This window comes from Siphateles boraxobius, unplaced genomic scaffold, assembly GCF_051911475.1.
Source record: "Siphateles boraxobius isolate OS27281-9 unplaced genomic scaffold, OSU_SipBor_1 12, whole genome shotgun sequence".
In the NCBI taxonomy this organism is placed as follows: Eukaryota; Metazoa; Chordata; class Actinopteri; order Cypriniformes; family Leuciscidae; genus Siphateles; species Siphateles boraxobius.
The window spans coordinates 26,620,653-26,641,145 of NW_027508722.1; the positions used below are offsets into that span (position 1 = coordinate 26,620,653).

At 38.2% G+C, this 20,493-nt stretch overlaps 3 protein-coding genes across 5 annotated transcripts in view; all 3 read right to left on the bottom strand.

The window, feature by feature from the left end:
• Positions 1-39: 39 nt before the first annotated feature.
• On the bottom strand, positions 40-5,139 carry coq3 (coenzyme Q3 methyltransferase). Its single transcript, XM_077216801.1, has 6 exons — positions 4,878-5,139; positions 4,517-4,669; positions 2,570-2,669; positions 1,472-1,714; positions 854-1,013; positions 40-611 (listed from the first exon to the last, which is right to left on the bottom strand). Exons 1-6 carry the CDS (start codon positions 5,039-5,041, stop codon positions 421-423), a joined length of 1,011 nt encoding a protein of 336 aa, XP_077072916.1. The 5' UTR covers positions 5,042-5,139; the 3' UTR covers positions 40-420.
• A 791-nt stretch (positions 5,140-5,930) lies between these two features.
• Positions 5,931-15,093, bottom strand: pnisr (PNN-interacting serine/arginine-rich protein). 3 transcript variants are annotated; one of them, XM_077216829.1, is made up of 12 exons: positions 15,030-15,093; positions 14,321-14,428; positions 14,046-14,231; positions 12,602-12,834; positions 12,354-12,522; positions 10,550-10,740; positions 9,488-9,631; positions 9,302-9,401; positions 8,633-8,686; positions 8,134-8,325; positions 6,651-7,680; positions 5,931-6,289 (listed from the first exon to the last, which is right to left on the bottom strand). In XM_077216829.1, exons 2-12 carry the CDS (start codon positions 14,409-14,411, stop codon positions 6,259-6,261), a joined length of 2,421 nt encoding a protein of 806 aa, XP_077072944.1. In that variant the 5' UTR covers positions 14,412-14,428; positions 15,030-15,093; the 3' UTR covers positions 5,931-6,258. The 3 variants fall into 3 exon arrangements, with proteins under 3 accessions (XP_077072944.1, XP_077072931.1, XP_077072938.1); XM_077216816.1 differs by having other exon boundaries at positions 6,651-7,683; XM_077216823.1 differs by having other exon boundaries at positions 6,651-7,683; positions 14,782-15,030.
• Positions 15,094-17,296: 2,203 nt separating this feature from the next.
• usp45 (ubiquitin specific peptidase 45) overlaps positions 17,297-20,493 on the bottom strand; it is a 49,205-nt gene continuing 46,008 nt past the window's right edge. Inside the window, exons 15-18 of the mRNA XM_077217081.1 lie at positions 20,103-20,200; positions 19,741-19,827; positions 19,497-19,638; positions 17,297-18,534 (exon numbers count right to left, since the gene is read on the bottom strand). Of these exons, the coding sequence (XP_077073196.1) occupies positions 18,404-18,534; positions 19,497-19,638; positions 19,741-19,827; positions 20,103-20,200 (458 nt within the window). The 3' untranslated portion in view covers positions 17,297-18,403. The remainder of the gene's footprint in view (positions 18,535-19,496; positions 19,639-19,740; positions 19,828-20,102; positions 20,201-20,493) is intronic.

The window sequence follows — 20,493 nt, forward strand, 5'->3', positions numbered from 1 at the left end:
CACTCTCTCAATCACACAACTCATCAGATCTATTCTTCATTTTGTTTTCATTTTATTAAGTACTTACACTGAGTGCCATCAAAAATATCATTATATAATTCTCACTGTTTATTTGACCTCTGACATGAACCAGAGATCATCACCACAAAACAAGTCAATTATGGTTAATAATATACATCAAAAAATGAATATTGTGGGGTTGAAAAGGTCAACCTCAAATTCTCATCTTAACAAGAGCTTTAAAGCTTAATAAAAGATGTTTTATGAATCATGCACCTGATAAAATAAGTTTTTTCAAGGAACACAAGGAAAAGAGTTATTACTGGTTCAGCAATGCACAATGCAATATTTTGGAATCACACTCTATACTGGAGCAGGTGATAGGATTTGTTTGATAGCAGTTCCAACATTAAAAATAGCTCAACTGTGACTTGTGGCTCGACCTGGCTCATCCAGATTCTCACTCTCAGCCCAGACCCGGTCAGGCTGGGGCTCTTCTTTGGGTTTGACTGCATGTAAAGCATAGTTGATAGCAGTGCTCTGCTGCCAGCTCCAGGCTCCTGTGAGAGGATTGTACATCATGCCTCTGATAGCCTCCACGTAGAAACCAACTGGGATACAGTAAAAACAGAAAGATAGTAAAAGCAAGTAACAAATGCAACTGTACAATAATCACTTTAGCAGTGGAACATTAGATCATATTGGGCAGTTATGTAATACATACCAGGTTTTTCCAACAAGCTGTTATTAAAACAGCAAAGGAGATCCATGAAAGAAAAGTGGAGGAGTAATACCAAGACACTGATCAATGAATGATAGTGAGAGAGAAATGGAAGTTAGAGATGGCACTCACAAGACTCCAGCAGTCGTTCCAGATCCTCTGGGCTGATGAATTTATCCCAGTCATGAGTGCCACTCGGAACAATCCTTAACAGCTGCTCTGCTGCCACAATCCCAAAAATGTAGGACAAGTTGGTTTTGTTAATAGTGGTGATGAAAAGAGAGCCGCCAGGCTGAAAGACAACACCAGCTCACATTAGTTTTACAAATATAATTGATCTCAGATTTCAATAAAGATTTATTTGAAATTCAATTTTGCTGCCCTTTAGTCATTCATTCCCTATAAACAAATAAGTTTAGGGCATATAAACTGTAAAGGGATATTGACTTAACTTTTGTGTGTGTGTGTGTGTGTGTGTACTATATTTAACTACATTATATATTTCAATATATTAACTGAAAGGTAAAGAAAGCATAACAGAAACAGGCTGACAAAAGTGCCTCTTATTTTAACTGGATGCCACAGCATTAGGGAAGATTATGGGGATTTGGACTAACTCTTTAGGAAGACCGTTTGTCCTCTGACACACTGACCCAGAAGATTAAATCCATCCATTCAGTTCTCCTGGCTGAGAATCTGTTGCTTTGTGCTACTGTCATTGTTTGAGATGTCATTGATGCTGTGACACACCTTCAACACCTGCTGGCAGCAGCTGGCAAAGGCGTCCAGGTCAGCCAGATGTTCCACCACCTCAGATGCAACTACGGCATGAAATCCCTCTATTTTCTCCTCAGCGAGGTCTTCCAGGGTGCAGGCCTTATAGCGAACTCTCTCCCGCAATTCGGGATCGTAGGAGGAGTGCAGCTCTGCGGTCCGCACACTGTCCTCCACTGGGTCAATTCCCAGGACATCTGCTCCAAGCCTTCCTAGTGGCTGAGAAGGGTTAAGGTTACTCGGGGGTTAAAAAAAAAGAAGAGAAAAAAGCCAATTCAAAATATCAATAATGACTATATTACTACTTTAACCGTATATAAATAATGATAAAACAATACATCCATAGGACTGAAACTAAAAATTTTCAATACTGATTTTGGATTAGTATTAATTTTGTATGGAAAACAATTTAAATGGAAAAGAACATTAGGATGTTAGTAAGAAATATATGTTCAGTTTCAATGAAAAAAAAATCATTGTTTACTATTGTACAGCAGAGCAAAAAAAAAATGCACCTTTTTATTTTTCACTGGTCAATATAATAATTATTTACAATAATTTGAACAAGCAGTGAATAAAACAATCAGCAGCACACAAAAAACAAACATCTGCACATTTCCCCCTGCTGGTCATACAGGGCAACTGTCAGTACCTCTGATGTGCCTCAAAGGAGATCTTCCGACATAAGCTTTTGCATGACAGGACACTCAAAAAACATCACACTCACCAAAACACAACAATGACACATCAGGCAGAGAAACGGCCTAGAGAAAGTGTTTATCTCAATGGAGGAAACCACTGGGCGTGAAGCTGTCTGTTTAAATCATGTAGTTCAACTGGCAGGTTTTCAGTTATCATTTGCAGCCAGCTAAAAATAATCATTCATGTTATTGAAACTAACAAAAATGAGACCAGCTTTATTTTTGCCATCGAACCCAGATCTGATCTATCAAGTAAGAAATTATCATACAGTAAACAGTAAAACTGTACTTTCACTAACTAATACAACTGACTACATTTTTATCTGTCTATTCAAGTCATTGTAGTATAATTTTCACAATTAACACTAGTTACCTCACTTAGAACGCCTCCACCACAGCCAACGTCCAGTATTCTGAGCCCAGTCAGAGGTTTGCCCAGCTGCCGGACACCGTGCACATTCAACAAATTATCCCTGAAAATAAGGTCAAAGGTCACAAAATGCGGTTAAGAAGGCATTAGGCTAGAGGACAAGTCAGGCAGAATTTTGAAGTGATGTACATCAGACTGACGCAAAACAGAAAATCTGAAGCTAATCACAACATGCAATTCCACAATGTGCTTCTTGAGTCACAAACACATCTTACTGCTAGTCCCTCTGGCTAGAAACATGCTCAGCAGCCTGAGGTACTCACTGCCAATCCTGTTGACTCAGCCCATCACTGCCAGAAAAAAACCCCGATTCTTTGAAGGAATTCCCTGCCAGATCTCTAGAAAACACACACTCCTCAAGTACAACATAATAACCAGCAACAGCACTGAGGTACCTCATTTAAACAAGCCCCCAGGGCACCGCCATACCCATACACGCTGCATATCCGCTGTATACTCATCACCGAAATAACTGATGCCGTGTTCAGGGAAGGGGAAGAAATTGTGCACTGTATGATTCCAGGAGACGAAGGGAAAACCTTACAATGACAATCGCAGTATATATCCTGACTCTCACGGAAACAGCTGCAAACAGAACCACAGACATGCTGCATAATCTGCATAATCTCCAGCTGCTGTCCTCACCTGTTCACCCTACTCACGAGTCACCATTACCTGGACATGAGACAGACACTTCTGTTTTATATCTGTGGACATTCTACAAGAAATGAATAGATGCTAGAACTGTTGAAATAACAGCCTGACTCTGATTAATAGAGACGATTCAGTTCAGATGATTAATATGAAGAAAACATTTGAAAGAAATTCATATTTTTATTCAGTAAGGATGTATTAAAAAGATCAAAAGTGACGGTAATTAATTTTACATCATTACAAAAGATTACTATTTCAAGTAATTGCTGTTCTATAGAGCGCTTCATTCATCAAAGAATGAAAAAACTAATGTTTCACAGTTTCTGAAATATTAAGCAGCACAAAACAAAACTGTTTTTAACACTGATATTAGTAAGAAATGTTTCTTGAGCAGCAAATCAGCACATTGGAATGATTTCTGAAGGATCGTGTGACACTGAAGACTGAAGTAATGATGCTGAAAATTTAGCTTTTCATCAGAGTAATAAATTCCACTTTAAAATATATTAAAACAGAAACAAATTAAAGTGTAATAAAATTTCACAATTTACTGTTTTTACTGTATTTTCAATTAAATAAATGCTTTTACAAAAAAACATTACAAATCTTACCGACCACAAACTTTTGAACAGTAGTATAGGAAAATATGAAACACTTTTGGGAAGTTGTAGGTGTGGTATTCTATAGTTCATATAAAACTATTTTAAGCTAAGGATGCATATTAAAAAAATCTAGTCACTAAAATTATTTATAGTCATGTTATAACCAAAATAGATGATATTAAAATAAATGTTTTTTTTGCAAATAAATTTACAATGAAGCACTAAAAGTTATTACAGTTATAACATTTTTAGTGTTTTTAGAGATAGTGTTTTCAGATTATATGTCACCTGAATGTAATTGTGGAGGAAAATGAGAATGCACAAATGCATATCTAATAAGACCAATTTTGATCAATTAAAATATTTTTATTTTATTATTGTGCAACTCTATTTAAAACAGTATTTTGTTAATTCATAATTTTTTTAATTAAAAGCTGTAATGCATTCAATTTTTTTTGACCGTCATTTATTAGTACCAAGATAATTTAATGGAGAGCAGATCTTAGGTTAAAATGTTCTTTGTATAATGTATAAGGGAAGTATACATTTTTAAATAATTATCTAAAATCTTGCTGATGGTAAAGAAAAATACTATAGTGATGTCATGGCACTTTTAATAGTAGAAACTACACACCGTATGAAAGGCACTCTCAGGTCATTCATGGAGTGCAAGGCTGCAAATTCTCCCTGCAAGTCCCACCACTTGCTCGCCATGGCCTGAAACTTGCGCACCTCGGTGGGGTCGACGGTACTCTGGGTAACCGTGCGGACATTTAAACGGGTCAATCTGCAGAAGAAAACTAATGTTAAAATCCTCTAAATAAAATGTCGTTATGATTCGCAAGTAAACAAAAACACAACGAACGGGTAAAATAGAAAACCGTCCAATTAAGAAAAAAATGCATACCCAATGCAAAAAATTAAAAAAATGTTTTTCTAAATGCATAAAGTGCATTTAACTGCATACCCGCTTAAGTCGATTAAATCAGTCTCACCCATTTGACAGCTGATTCTTCAGTCGGTGATGCTGACACACCTTCCAGCTGCACAGAGAACGCAATGGTTTCCCTTTAGAGGACACGTTTCGGGTTAGCCGGCATTTGATCTTAGATTCTGCTAAAAGGCCGAAAGCTAATCGTGCAAATTTACTGGAGTACATGACTGCATCTTATTGCGTCTCACATGTATCTTAAATGAGCACTTCAGTCATTAAATCCAATGTGACCGTGGCGTGTTCGCAAAACTTCTGACCGAGCAGAAACTCAAAATGGAATTAAACGTTCCTATCCCACATTGGGATAAACATATGTAGTATCGACTGATTCCCTTACAACTCAATTTATTCACCTGAAAAGGCGGAATACGTTTTAATACTTTATGGTTAATACTACATGTTTTAAATTAAATCAATAACGTTACTGCATAAATCATTCAAGTTTGCTTGACCGCAAAACAACTTGCCATTCCCAATGACAAATATGAAAAATGTGGCTCAAACGAGTCTTAAAATATAATTCAGGAAACGAATGTGGAAGTTCACGTAAAAATAGGAATTCATCATTCTCATGTCAATTCAAACATGTACGACTTTATTTCTATGTAATTTTTTTTTTGAAGGATGTATGTAGTTCACAAAATCAGTCTGAACGATGTGAGTTCACGAATCAGACTGATACAGTTCTCGAGTTCAACTCACTGCCACTGGTTCGTCCGCAATGCTTAACGGTTATCAGTGAAGAACTTAAAAATATGTTTGTTACATAAACGCAGTGAATACTAGTAATGCACGAGATGTCTTTATAGTGCTTTTGGAGGTTGAGATCCCAATCCCCACTTACTTTCTTTTTTATTGAAAATAATGGCAGAACACTTTCACTTTTTGTTAAATAGAGGGAAACAAAGAACACTGAATATGGTTTATAGACAATGCTAACTCATGAAATGAAGATTTTATTGTAAATATGCTCATAATAATTCTACATTGTTGATAATCTGTCTCCACCCAGAACAAGGCATTTCAAACAGCACACAAAATGAGGCAGGCCATGTCAGAAAGAATCATTCTTGTTTTATTGAACAATTTACATTAAATGCGAATTTATTTCCTCTGGTGTTAGGTTCTTAAAATGTTACAGTTTCAAGGTTTTATTGACTACTTGAATGCTTACTCTTGCATAATACAAGGCAAAAAAGAAACTATCATTCAAAATCATCTATTTTGAAGACAACACTTAAAAATACCATATATTTACAAAATGAGGGGAGTGAGGGGATTTGGAGTGGAGAGTTCACCTACAACGTTGCCTCGATAATGAGACAAGCCTGTTAACTCATGGAATTTTAAAAGAAGTGCACAGATAAGAGGCAGAACACCCCTCAACGCTTGCGACGGCTGGGAGATGTGGACCTGCAAGAGAAATCGGAGACAGACCATTAGTGCAATCACTAGAACAGATCACATCCAGAGCTTCATACACACACCTTAAACAGCTGTTGGATCAACACTGAATGAGAAAAAGGGGGAAATTATATCAATCTCAGTAGCACTTGAGAAGCACAGCCCAACCATTTATGGATAACTCAGCTATTATACATTCAACATTATGTGACTGCAAATTTAAATGTACCATGTTAATTTAAAATGAACTTAACCCTAATTTGAATTGCAAGTGTTGACATTCTAAATACTATTTATCATTCACACACAAACAATTAAAGCATTTCAACAATAAAAATAAAAAAAAAAGTAGAAAGAAAATGGATACTACCTTGATCGTGACTTAGACTTGTGTTTGCGGCTTGCCTTCTTACCAGACTTGTGAGATTTTTCCGTTGACCTTGATCGACTACGTTTTGATTTCTTAGACTTTTTTTCTTTGCTAACCTCAGGGGAAGGGGACCTGCTCCTGCTGGACTCTGAATCAGAATACTTCTTGCTAGCTTTGGCGGAGCCTTTCTTGCTAGATTTACTGTCTTGCCGGGAAAACCTCTCATTGTGAGAGTCAGTCCTCTCACTCTCTTTTTTCCGCCTTGATTTGCCATCATTTTCCTCGTCCCTTACTGAACTGCCCTCGCCCTCTTTCTCCTTGCCCTTCTGTTTGTCTTTCCTTTTATCTAATTCCTTCTCTTTTTTCTTCTTCTCCTTGTCGTGGCTCCGGCTTCTCTCTTTCCTCCTGTCTCTGTCCCTGTCCTTGCTGGAGGCTTTCTGTTTCCGCCTGTTGCGGCTCGTACTGCGACTCCGGCTGCGCCTGTGGTCCCTGCTGCGCCTCCTCTCTCTGCTGCGGCTGCGACTGGCTTTGGACCTGCTCCTGCGGCCCCTGCTGGATCTGCGCTGCCGCGATTGGCTGCGCTTCCTGTGACGAGAGGAACGTTCGGTGCTCCTCCTCCTGTCTCTGCCCTTGTCGCGCTCTGAGTGATGCCTGCGAGAGCTGCGACTTCGGCTGCGCCTGCGAGTCCCACGAGAGGCGGAGCGGCTGCGTCGTCTTTTCCTTCTAGGAGAGGAGGAGCGGGAGGAGCTACGAGAGGAGGATGAGGAGGATGAAGAGGACCGGCTGCTGAAAGAGCTAGAGCTGGAAGTGCGGCTACGTCGCTCACTTGGCGAGGGGCTGGCACTTCCTCCGTTACGTCCTGTGTGCTCTTTGCTCGCACGCTTGACCTCACTGACCTCAGGCTCACTACGCGACCTCCGTCGCTCTACTGTTGGCTCTGCCTCCCTTTCCCTAACTTCCTGTTTGTGTTTGGAATCTGTCTGCTCCTCATAACCTGCTCTCTCTCTGCTCACTCTTTCCGATGCCAAATCTTCTGAAAACACAAAGACAACTATTATTCACCCTTGTAAAATGTGTATACAATAACTTTATGTTCTAATAACACAACCAATAACACAAAATAAGCAATTATAAATAAAATAAAAATACAAACACACACTACCGTTAAAAATTTGGGGGCTTTAAAAAATAATATATATATATATATAGCAAAGATGTATTTAATTGACCAAATGTATCAACATTGATAAATGTTTCTTATGCACCTAATCCGCCTACTGGAATGATTTCTCATGGACCATGTGTAGACTGGAGTAATGATGCTGAAAATTCAGCTTTGCAATCACAGGAATACATAAAATTTTAAAATAGAAAACTTATTTTATAATAAAACAATATATATTACAAAATATACTTTATAACATTAAATAATATAGTGTATATATTTTTTACACATACATATACACACTCTGGATGTACCTACCTTTTATAGTCTGTACCTCCAGTGCCAGCCTCTCCTGCAGCTGCTGCTCCTCCCTCTCTTTACGACGGAAGGCATCCTGTTTCTGGCGAATGCGGTGCTGCAGCTCTTCGTCGTCTGTATCAGATGAATCCGACCCTTTCATACTCCGCTCCTCATCCTCACTCTCGTCCGAGCCGTACTCACCCAGCCCTCCTGCGGCAACAAAGCCCCCCTCTTATAACGGACTGCAGGAGAATAGCATTCATAGTCGCAAGCTAACAGTCCCTCCTTTCTCACCTACTCGACTACATAATACTTCACTAAAGCCCACCTTAATAATAGAAGCATGCGTTTTATAATCTTCTATAAAGTGTTGCTGGAAGCTAACCATATTGAGAAGATCTGCTGCTTGAGCTCTTGAGCTTGTAACAAAGTTCATTAGAGAGCTGAGAACCCCCACAACCCCCGTTTACCCCCCCCCCCACCCGCCCCGGAGGACCTAAATGTAAAAGACACTTACCAAGGCCTGTCAGAGAAGCCAGTGCATTTGACTGTGCCAGCTGTTTTGCAGGAGCTTTGATTCACATCAACAACAGGAACAACATGTTAAAACACATACAGCCACCACTTTCGAATAGGCAAGAGTCTCTAGAGATGAGGGTACACATATGCACTATTCACAAGAGCTGCCTTCGGCAAAAAAAAAAAAAAAAAAAGAAAAAAAAAGGATGGAGAGAAGAAAAAGGTTATCACACAAAATCTGTCAAACAGGCAAACAGTGGAGGAGAAAACCAGTCTCTACTAATGCAGTGTCACTTTCAAAATGAGAAGCCATCTGGCAAACACAGAAGTGAGGAAGTACTTGTTTTAAATCTAGGAACGGATTTGACTGGGAACCCTTTGAAAGATTGCATTTAACTGCATCTGTGACCATATCCACCCTCCCTCTGCAGTTTGTTTTCATCTTCTGTTGCATTAGCATAGAATGGCCGATGAAGAAATATACTTTTGCTTATCAAAATATTACCAAGGTGCATCAGTCAGATAAAAAGTCTTCATATATATGTATACATATATATATATATATCAGTCAAAACATAACCATGTCTAATTTCTGTGAAAATGTGGCTCTTCCTCAGAATTAAACGTGAAGGCACAGTTGCACGGACAGAAGAGAACAGGAGCAGACCTTTAGTGGCTCTGCGATGAGTCTCTTTAGCCAGTAGGAAGATCTCTTCATTTGTGACTTCAAGGAGGACTTCGGTGAGAAGAGTTTTAGTCATCACCATCTATAAGAAGCAAATAGAAACGGTGAGGAGCACAAGTCACGAGTGTGGACTGGCGAATGCAAAGACAGAGGATTGTGTGAACTGACCAGCTGAAACTCTTTCTCCTCTTCTGTCATTTCTGGTTCACTTTGGTCTTCTTGAACAGGAGAAGTTCTACCACCAAACTCCAGCCTCCTCCCGGATTCGCCATCCTCGGCGGCACCATCTTCACCATCCTCATCATCACTGTCCTGAATTAAAGAGGAGTAGATGATTGGACCAGAGACCACATGCTTGCGGATGACATTAGCGCCGAGAGGTATTTTTATTGTTAGGGTGCAACAGCTAACAAGCCATGTAACAACCTAAGACTCCATGAAATTTATTGGAAGTGTTGTGGCTCAGTCCTTGTCAGATAGTTTTACGGTCATATATGTGCTAGTTTATGCCTATAAGTTGTAGCAGATATACTCTACTGTTCAAAAGTTTGGGAATGGAAAGTTTTCATTTTTTGAAAGAAAGTCTCTTATGCTCACCATGACTGCAATTATTTGTTCGAAAATATATTAAAATAAGTAATATTCTGAAATATTTTTGGAAATTTATGTAACAGTTTTCAAAATATAGTTTATTTTTGTGGTGCCAAAGCTGAATTTTCATCATCATTACATCATTCTTCAGTGTCACATGATCCTTCAGAACTGAAGTCATTCTAATATGCTGATTTAGTGCTCAAGAAATATTTATTTTGCTATGCTTCTAAATATATTTTTTAGAGACTGTAATACATTTTTTCAGAATTCTTTAATGAATAGGAAGTTCAGAATATTATTTGAAATAGAATTTTCTGGTAACAACGTAAATGTTTTTACTTCCAGTTGATTAATTTAATGCAGCCCTTTCTGAATAAAAGTAGCAATTTCTTTATAACATCTACTAACCTCATACTTTTGAAAAGTAGTGTAAAAACTCAATGTTTCAATGGAAAATACATCAACAAGAGAAATAAAATTGTGCTTGTCGAGCCATTTCATGGGATCTTTGAATTACTAAAATTAATGATCATGTCAATGAACATTTGTGCATGTCAGTGAACCCTGGGACAACAGTTGCCAAAGTAACCTCAGCAGGTTCCTTCGCTGTAAACAGATTCTGAAAAAGATGCTTACAAATTTGCTCTTGCGTGGCAACCGAGGCCCATCACCTTCCTCCTCTACTATATCGCTATCCCTTTCATTAATTGCCATTTCAGCACGCTCTTTCTCCATCCTCTCCTTCTCCAACTTTTTCTGCTTCTCACGGTCCATCTTTTCCAGGCCTTCTCGAATCCATGCCGGCAAGGTCCTCCGTTTAACAGCATCTAGAACAAAGACAGTATTACCATGTGCATCCCTCTATAACAGCAGTTTTTAGGCCGTGACACACCAATTCGACGTCAGAGAACTAACGGCGATGGAAGGTGAAGGTGTTGTTGCCTCATGCCGGCTGCGTCTTAGCCAAAAAGCTGCACTTGAACACACCGCAAAGACTACTGGCGACTGTCAACTATTGTAGCATTTCCCAACAGGGGTGCCGTGTAAAAACTCCAACCATTTAAAATTGCTAAAATGTGTAAAAAAAAAAGTATTATGTACCATTAATCTCCGATGTCTATAATAACAAATAACCCACACATATAATAAAAATGCAAATTGTAATTTTTCGGCATTGAATTGTGGGGGTTGCGCATGATTTCATTCCTGTGCTTCATTCCCAGTGCACATGAAGCGGCCTCTTTTCCATGGCTTGTTGCGCTTACGGTCAAATCACACGAAAATACTGTCACCATGTCCGTCTTGCCGTGTATACACATAAACATATCGGTTATGTCTGTGCTGTCAAATCTAAGAACACAGGTAACTTAAAATTACTCACTGAAAAAAACCCAAAAAACATTGAAGACAGTAGCAGTATTGGTATCGGTGATATCGGCCTTTATTCATAAAAAGATGCCATTAAACAATAATTTAAAATATACTGTCTTTATGTTGTTCCTACATTCATTTGGAGATTAACTGTGAAATTCCTACATTATAAAATATATTTAAAACAAGTTATCTTGTGCAATTATAACCAAATTATCCCAATAATATAAAAACACAAATACACTGAGTGAGCAAACATTTAGATGAGATTTCCAATAGTAATTGAGCAATGTTTATATATGAATAAAAACCTTAATTAAATATGTAATCATAAAAAGTGATCTCTTCAGAAGAAATGACTGATTCCTAGACTTTCAATGGATGGACAATTTTTTTTTAGATAATATTAAAAATATCTATATGACAGTAGGCGGTTCTTCCCTGTGGTATTGAAAATCGATACATTTCAAGGTATGTATCAAAGTAGTATCGTGACAACACTAGTGTAGGGTGCCACAATTTTTTTTACATTTTCAAAGGCTGCCGTGACTGAAAAAAAAGTTGGGAAACACTGAACTAGTGCATGCGTGTAAGGAAATCCATGTCTATAACAGCAACACTTGTTTGCCAATTTGAAGATCAATCATGATGAGGCTCATGTTATGTAAATATGCGAGCACTAGAATGCTCAGGTAAGATTATGTAAATTGTACGGTTAATGTTCATTCCAAGTGATTATCCAAATGGCTCAAACTCCTGGGCATGCTGAAAATCAGTCGTTATTACAAAAATTCATAAATAAATTAGTTACGGCTATTATTTATTGGTAAATTAGCCAAATGATCAATCGACTAATCAGTAAAAGGAAAAAATATTTAGGTGTAAAATTAAAACACTAGATTATTCGATTAATCGGAAAAAAATAATGGATAAAATAGATAAATCAATAGATTAATCGATTGAAAAAATGATTGTTAGTTCCAGCCCGACAGATGATCACCGACGGCCGACCATCGAGTTGGTGTGTTACGGCCCTTATGCATCTACATTAATCAATATTTATATTCACCAAGAGTAGGCATCTCTGGTTTTATTCCCATCTGGTTGGGGGATCTGGGCCGTTCTGGTCTGAAGGTAGGAAGACGGTCTCTTCTGTTCTGCGGTCCATCAGGCCAATAAGGTGCGTGAAACCCGGTGGAGGGTGGTCCATATGCTGCCCCCGTTGGAGCTGCTCCATGCTAAAGTGATGGACAAAAATGTAACTAAAACAGAAGTTAGGAAATAACTTTTGATAAACCCAGACCTAAGCAAGCGTACCTGATAATCAAACTGATTGACACCAACTGGGCCAATAGGGTAAGGCTCAGGCTGACCCCCAAACCCGTGACTGTTTTGAGGAAAGCTCCCATGGTGTGGGTCTCCAGGAAATTCCAAACTATCTTGACTGTTACTGTCTTCTGACGGGTTGACGACATCCATCGGTCCTTGGCCAGGAGGAATCCATGCTTGTTCTGGAGGGGGATGAGGAGGCTGGCTATGCATTGCCCACTCTATAAACAATCCGCAAGTAAGATCATATTTTAAACACTTTTAACATATCAGCGGTGGACTTATGATCAGCACTGGCATGTTTAAGTAGAAAAAGTGTTTAAGTGGGTATTTGAACACGGTATGCCGTTCAGGGTGTTGTGTTATCAGGTGATGAATTAAATCAGTTGTAATAAAGTCTCGATATTTCAGCTGAACAAATTTTCCATATTGCAACACTAGCAGCCTTTTTGGTGACGGTAAAATGCATCTACATTGCTAAAAACGCTTATACAAGTGGTGCGAATGTGACACACTAAAAGGCATCAGAAAAGTGCTAATTAAGCATTACCATTTCAGTAAATGATTTTGGACGAAACTAAAAAATTTCTTTGATGTTTTGGCCGAATATCTTCGGTTTTTGAAATTCCGATGCATCACCATAGTTTATCCTTTTGCAACCCTTTAGCTGCAGCCAATAGGAAAGGGCTACTTCTGCTTTCAATAAAATGATACGCTGGAACGCCAGTGTCTCGTGAACGCACGTACGACAGTTGGCGGAAGTTAGATATTACAGTTTGTAAAGTTTAAATATAAATATTTTTCTTAAACACATCGCTTCAGAAGGCCTTTATTAACCCCCCGGAGCCGTGTGGAGCACTTATACGATGAATAGACTTTTATGGACAGAAACAGCCATTCACTGCCATTATCAAGTTCGGAAGAGCCAGGACATTTAACTCCGATTGTATTAGTCTGAAAGAAGAATGTCATATTCACTTAGGATGACTTGAGGGTGAGTAAGTCATGGGCTAATTTTCATTTTTGGGTGAACTATCCCTTTTAATTACATATGAGCAAACTGAATTATCAAACAATAAAAAAGTAGGAAGGAGACTTGGTTCTATCCATTGGTTGTTGACTGGATGAAAGCAGATCTGAATGAGAACTTATAGTCGATTGTAAGAAATGGGCGGGGTTTATGCAGCCATACAACACCACAGAGAAGTCTGTCGTTTCAAAAGAAAAAGGTCATTTAATTAAACGTATATAAAAACTAAACGTGCTTGAATTTACTATTTACAATAAGATGACAAGATGCATTTATAAAATGTCCATTTCATGGCATGACACAAACAATGCAGTAAGCAATGAGTCTTAAACTGGTCGCATGATTTACTCAATTTTTTTTTTATTTCAAACGCCCATAGTCAAACTGAAGCATTTTTCTCACCTGGTTGCCAACCCCTGCCAAAATTGTGATCGCCTGGAAAGGCACCATGGTTATTATGGGCCGGAGGTTCCATGTTCTGCATCTCCTGGCCATTGGGCTGAATCACTGCTGGCTGGTCGGCAACCGCTCCGGTGGACTCTTTCTGTGCTATCCATGCTTGTGCTAGAGCAGCCCAGTCCACTTGACCTGCAAAACAACCTAGCAGTTTAAACAACTAGAGTACAGGAACATGATCAGTGTATGTTATCTCAGTCAAATAAGAACAACGGCCTAACCTGGATCCTGCTGATGCTGAAACGACTGCATCCACTGCTGCTGTGAGCCCAGAGGCCACTGAGGCCAGGGTTGTCCTCCCTGGTCCCACATCTCTCACTTTGCGATTCCTGTGCCACAAGCCTCTTTGTCAGATATGCAGCAATAATGTTTTAAAACATTTTGTGCAATACACACGTAGATGTGCATGAAACAAACACTTTATTTGCACATAATTAAGAGGGAACAAAGGGTGACAGCAAACAGAGCATTTAAGACTTGTTTTGACTTGCAGTTTCCTTATAAGGACATGAAAAACAAACCCTCCTTTTACATTGCGGATCATTATATTTGTAATGTAACCCGCACAGCTGCAGTTCCGAAGACACACAGCAGAGAAAACACAATCGCGATCAGACTACTGCAAAACCAGACTAGGATGGTACATGCACACGGGCTTTACAAAGTCTTTCTGCGCATTTACCTTTCTGTATTTCCCTGAATATAATTATGACAAGAGTAAAAGTAACACAAGCGTCATCGTCAATCTGGCTATGGCTATGCAAGCATTAGGCCGCGCGTCTACAACATCAACACTCATTAAAAAATATTCAAGGTCTTTTAAATGCACAAAATGTACTAGTTCCCTAATCTCCGCAACTGATCCAAATGAGAAGCGCAGGACTCTGAAGTAGTTCGCTGAAGAATTACAGACACGTTGCGATCCCTTACCTCTCCACTTCTCAACAGTAAAATGGCGATGAAATGATGACCCGGAAACAATGCCAACAACAGTGACCTCACCCCACAGGCCCTCTAGTGGATATACGTAAAGATCATATCAATACAAATAAATCAATAAACACTATTTCTATTCACATTTTTTCATTATTATAATTTTTTAAAATAACAATAATTATCCTCTAAAATCAAATAAGATCTTACTGTATAAACTAAAAAGAATAACTGAAATTGTCTAAACCAAGCAAGGAAAAATGCTTAATAAATTAACCTACCCTTATAAAAATATATAAAGTGTAATGCTTGTTTTATACATACACATTTTTTGCACATTATCAAGTCTATGGATTAATCTAAGTCAGCAGTTCTCAACCTTTTTGACTCAAATGTCCCCAGCTGCCCAAGATATTTTTAGATACTTCAGTAATGACAAAGCTGCTTGTAAAAAAAAATGCTGTAAAATGTTTTAAATTACTTTTTTTAATCAATTTCAATATGCTTAGAGTTGAAATTGTTTTATTTTATGACTAAGACAGGTTTAAAACTCATATTGTTTAACATTTTAAGGCAGTAAGATCTTGATCTTTACTGGGGACACAAAAGGCACCAAATCACAGGAATGACCCAATTATACTTTTAAAATTCCCTCATATACTACGTTTTTTCAGAACTATGTGATTTCTGGTTCTTAAATAAAAATATCTCAGCTTCTTGAATTTTAGTTATTATATAGCATGTTTTGTCTGATAATGAACAACTGATAATGAATCTATATATCAGCTTAAAAAAGTCAGACCAGGACCCCAGCAGAATGGAAACAGTGTGACACCACTGCATATTAGAAATCAAGTTTAAATATTATTAAGCATAAAATTGGTTAATAGGTTTTTAAAATAATTATTATGGAAGCCATTTTTAGGACCTTATAATAATTTAGAGACTACATGGAATTTCTCTTACTACTGGACCATTTAAATGAATCAGTAATGTGAAAATGTGATTCAATTTTTTAGAATAATGCCCAGTTACATTCTCAAAATTACCAGTTCCCATATATTGACAATGAACATATGTCATGTGATGTAATGTAATGTAAGTCTTTCCTTTTAAGGTTGGTTGCAGTTTGTGAATTCTGAATTTAATCTCAAAGACAAGAGCGCAATTCAATACCACACTGTTACTGAAGCTTGTGTGAAATGAAGGAATTTTAAGGACAAACCTTCAACAAACAAATAATGTAAAGCATCCAAGAGTTGAATACACCCTACATTCTAGACAACCTCTCTGGCATCTTCAACACATAATAGCAGATAAATGCACACACTAGGACTGGTTCAATAGTAAGAAATTAGATGGCCGTCACTTAAATAGAGCTCTGATATCCTATCCATCATACAGATTCTAGTATCTAGTGTCCAGCGACAGGCAATATAATTCACACAGCCTCAGAAAAGTGGAACACTGTGCTGCCACCCCAAACAGACAGAGTTGCATTTGCAAGAATGACAGAAGAGGTTACATGATGTCGAGTAAACCAGAAACACAGCTGGGTCAAAAAAGATAACAAGCATCATCTCTAACCACTTGTTATGTCTGCCCTGAAGGTATAAAGAAAAGCAAAAACCCTTTCCCACCCTGACATGTCTTCACATTCAGCAGGTTCTTTTGAAAGCAAAAGCATCTCCACCCGTCTCCCAGATCAGGTTTCTCTGTCAGTTCAGACTGAGGGAACACATCCTATCATTAACTCACATTAAATCACTGGCACAACGTCCCAGAACCAGAGCCCTGCTTTAAAAATAGACACATGCTTCAAAAAGATTGCGCACTCTTGTTGGCGTCTTTACACTCGGTTGTAACTGATAACTGTCTAACAGCTTGATTTGAATGTCACAGAATGAGGAGAGGAGGAAGGCAGGAGGACAGGATCGTTTCGGACGTTGCCCTTTTCTGGATTCCACACCCACCTCCTCTTCACCAGTCAGCGACATGGTCTAAAACAGCATGGCGCTTCACCTGTCACGCCGCATCGCAGCCGTGGACAGAGTGAAAATGGCATCCTGGAATTTGTGGCGACAGTGGAGACTAATGGTCGACAACATAGAGAACTAGATAGATAGAGAGAGAGAGAGAGAGAGAGAGAGAGAGAGAGAGAGAGAGAGAGAGAGAGAGAGAGAGAGAGAGAGAGAGAGAGAGAGAGAGAGAGAGAGAGAGAGAAGACACCCATAGATCACAAAACAATTCAGCCCACTCAAAGGTTTTTGTCAACTAAATGTATTTAAATTATTTTAAACGATTTATACTAGATTAAATTCACAAAATTCAAGCAAAAGAACAGCTTGAGGAACCCTGAAGCCTTGCACACCACACAAATCTATGGTGTTACAATATCTGCTCAGGAAACAGAATAAATAGTATTGAACATGATTCATTTTTTACATACAACTATGTATAATTCTTATCGGTATATACACAAATCGTTCTCTTTATACTCTTATATGAATTTAATACTTCGCTAAAGGCATGCACAAACAATCTCAGCCTTCATAAACTGTAGGCACTGATCTGATGTAGTCGTGTGTGAAAAATAATAATATAAAAAATTGTTTTCTATTCATATTTAGTTAGGCATGAGTTAAAGTCCAGGAATATTATACCAACTCAGTAACCATAAGATATTGAGAAATATGTTACATCTCAGTTGTAAATTCATAAAACCTTACAGGAGGGCCCACTCTGTCTTAAAAAAAAACATGAAAAATTAGTCTTGATCAAGCAAATCAAAGTTAAATGTGCTAACAAAAATAATAAATGAATGAAAATCAACAAATTACAATTTATTATATTGTTGTCAATCAGCCTTGTGAATGTAATATTGTCTCCTAACAAATCATGACATGTTGTTTGTGCAGTGAATAGCTTGTGAGCTCCAGTGCAGTTTAAACGGCTTTGAAAGCAACAGCTGCATATTGTGCTGAGTTTCCCTTTCACAACAAAGGTTATAGACTCTTTTGGCACAATACTCCCTCTCGTATAATATATTGTATACATACTTTTATCCTAAATTACTCTTTGGCAATTTCTCCAGCAAAATGAACACACACACCACACACAAAAATGTTAAGCTCAAATATTAGCTGTAAAATATAAATAAATTTCAGAATATTATTTTACATCTATAATAATGGCTCCCAAATTGAATTCAGATGAGTAATGAATGAGTCAAAAGTCCAAGATTTTAGTAAATAGAATCCTTCCTATGTTAAAATACAAGGATATAGTCATGCAGTAAGTGCTCGTGGTTATCTGAGCTGATATTGCCTGTTGCATTCATCTGGATCGTGTCGCATTCACGCCGCACGGCTCTATAGCAGTTCTTCGTAGAAAAGTAAATAAGCTTGAGAGTTGAGCACTCTGGACTCCGGTACAGTCTGTACGTTGGTGTCGCTAACGTACACCCACTGGCCTTGTGAGGTTGAACTGGCCTCTCTGGAACCTAAAAAACATACAGAGATGTTGGTATTCAGAGGAACACAAAGTGGCTTAACATCAAAAACACATCCAGATTGCGCTACTAATGATCAGTGTTAGCATTAAACAGCGAAACACAACCAAGTGAAGATAAAACATAGGCTGTAAATCATATAAAAAAATAATTAATTGACGTTTTTAAATCGCATTTAAAATAAAAATAATATTTTATTAAATTTTATTTTTTTCTTTGATTTATAGCCATTTAACATTATATTTGAAATCAATCATTTAGTCTTTGCAAATCATGCAAATCATCAGATTACCAATATTTGTTCATCAGTTTTTTACAATCAATCTCATAATAACCTTTAATTTGAATAGACCCAAACAATCATCACCCGAACCCATTCTAATAAAATGTCACATTTCGATCATCTTGATACTTCAGGAGTTATATATACACATCCCAACCGATTTGACCCTCTTTTTTCACTTTTTTCTTTTCTGGTTCTAAAAACGCAAACACAAGAAAGACGACTGGAAAAAAAGCATGGAGACAAAAGGGCAAAATGTATTTCCCCTGCTGCCTTTCGAAGTGTATTGCACTCTCACCTTGTACCCTTATTACAACAATTCAGCATGAATTTGTGCACTACAACAGTTAACTACCGAGGGTACACATTCTTTTCTCTCAGCTCTCCATGGGCTTTTCACTCTATGTGCCAAATGCTGCTGAAAGGCAGGCTCTTTCCTTGAGTAGAGAGTAGACAAGAACGAATCTATATATCGATAACAATAATCAAATTCCGATTGGCCTTTACTGAACAAGCTGCATCTTCAAGGTTGCGGTGAATGGGGGACCAATGCCAGGATAAAATCAACCCTTTGTTTACCCACAGGTTATTCAGGCCTTTCAGATCCAGCTGCGAAGAAAACATATTGATGCACACATGGAAACTATATACTGCCTGGGAGGCATTGTACCTGACTGGTTCCTGCGCTGCTCAGGTTTACGCTGAGGCGCGCGGACCTTCACATAGGCCGCGTAGTGTCCACCTCGCATCGATCCGCTGTGTTCCACAATGCCATACAAGCTGTAAAGCACACGCTCTCCTGACCCGAGGTTCTGCCACACGCATAAATACTAAATTAATACAGCACACTTACACGTTAAAGAACTGCGCAGATTCATAAATCACTGATCTTTATGTAGAACTCTGATCAGTACCTTACAATTGGCAGAGCAGAAAGGAGCCAGGTCCAGCATAAGAGGAAAGTCTACATGTCTATTAACTTTCCTCAGATTCATCCCGGCCTGTGAAAATGAAGACAGCTCAATCAGTGCATCGGCACACAAAGAAGCACATAACATAACCTTGCTCGGAAAAACATGATTATAGATATTTTTTCGAAAGTATGCTCTGTTAATAGAGTCTGAAGATGAAAATTAGCGTATCATCAAATTAAACTTTGTTTGTCTAATAGTGATGATATTGTTGCGGTTGTGTTTAGGTAACAAACTGGCTCAAATGACACAAAAATGTACTTATGCAACACAAATGACGAGTGCAAGTTCTATGAGTGCAATACCTGGTGAAAGCGTTTGAGGTGAAGTGTGACCACCGGAGGAAGCGCAGAGATGAGCATCTGTTTACGGGCACTGGTGTACACTTTCTCAGCCTTCTTATCTGAAACATACATATAAAACAAGTGACAGGCAACAAATGGTGTTAAGGAGAACTACACAAATTTAACAGCCATAAATATATCTTACCACCCATAAAGTGTTAATTCTGAATTTTGACTACACCACAGAAAGCATAAGGAGGGAACAAGGCATTTTTTTGAATGAATGAATAGGCAGAAATGGATGACAGAAATTGCAATGCTCAACACGATGGCAAGCACATAGTTGGGCCAAAAAAAACAACAACTTTATTTCAGTTAAACAGCTAAATTTTAGATCTTGGGCCCTCAATCA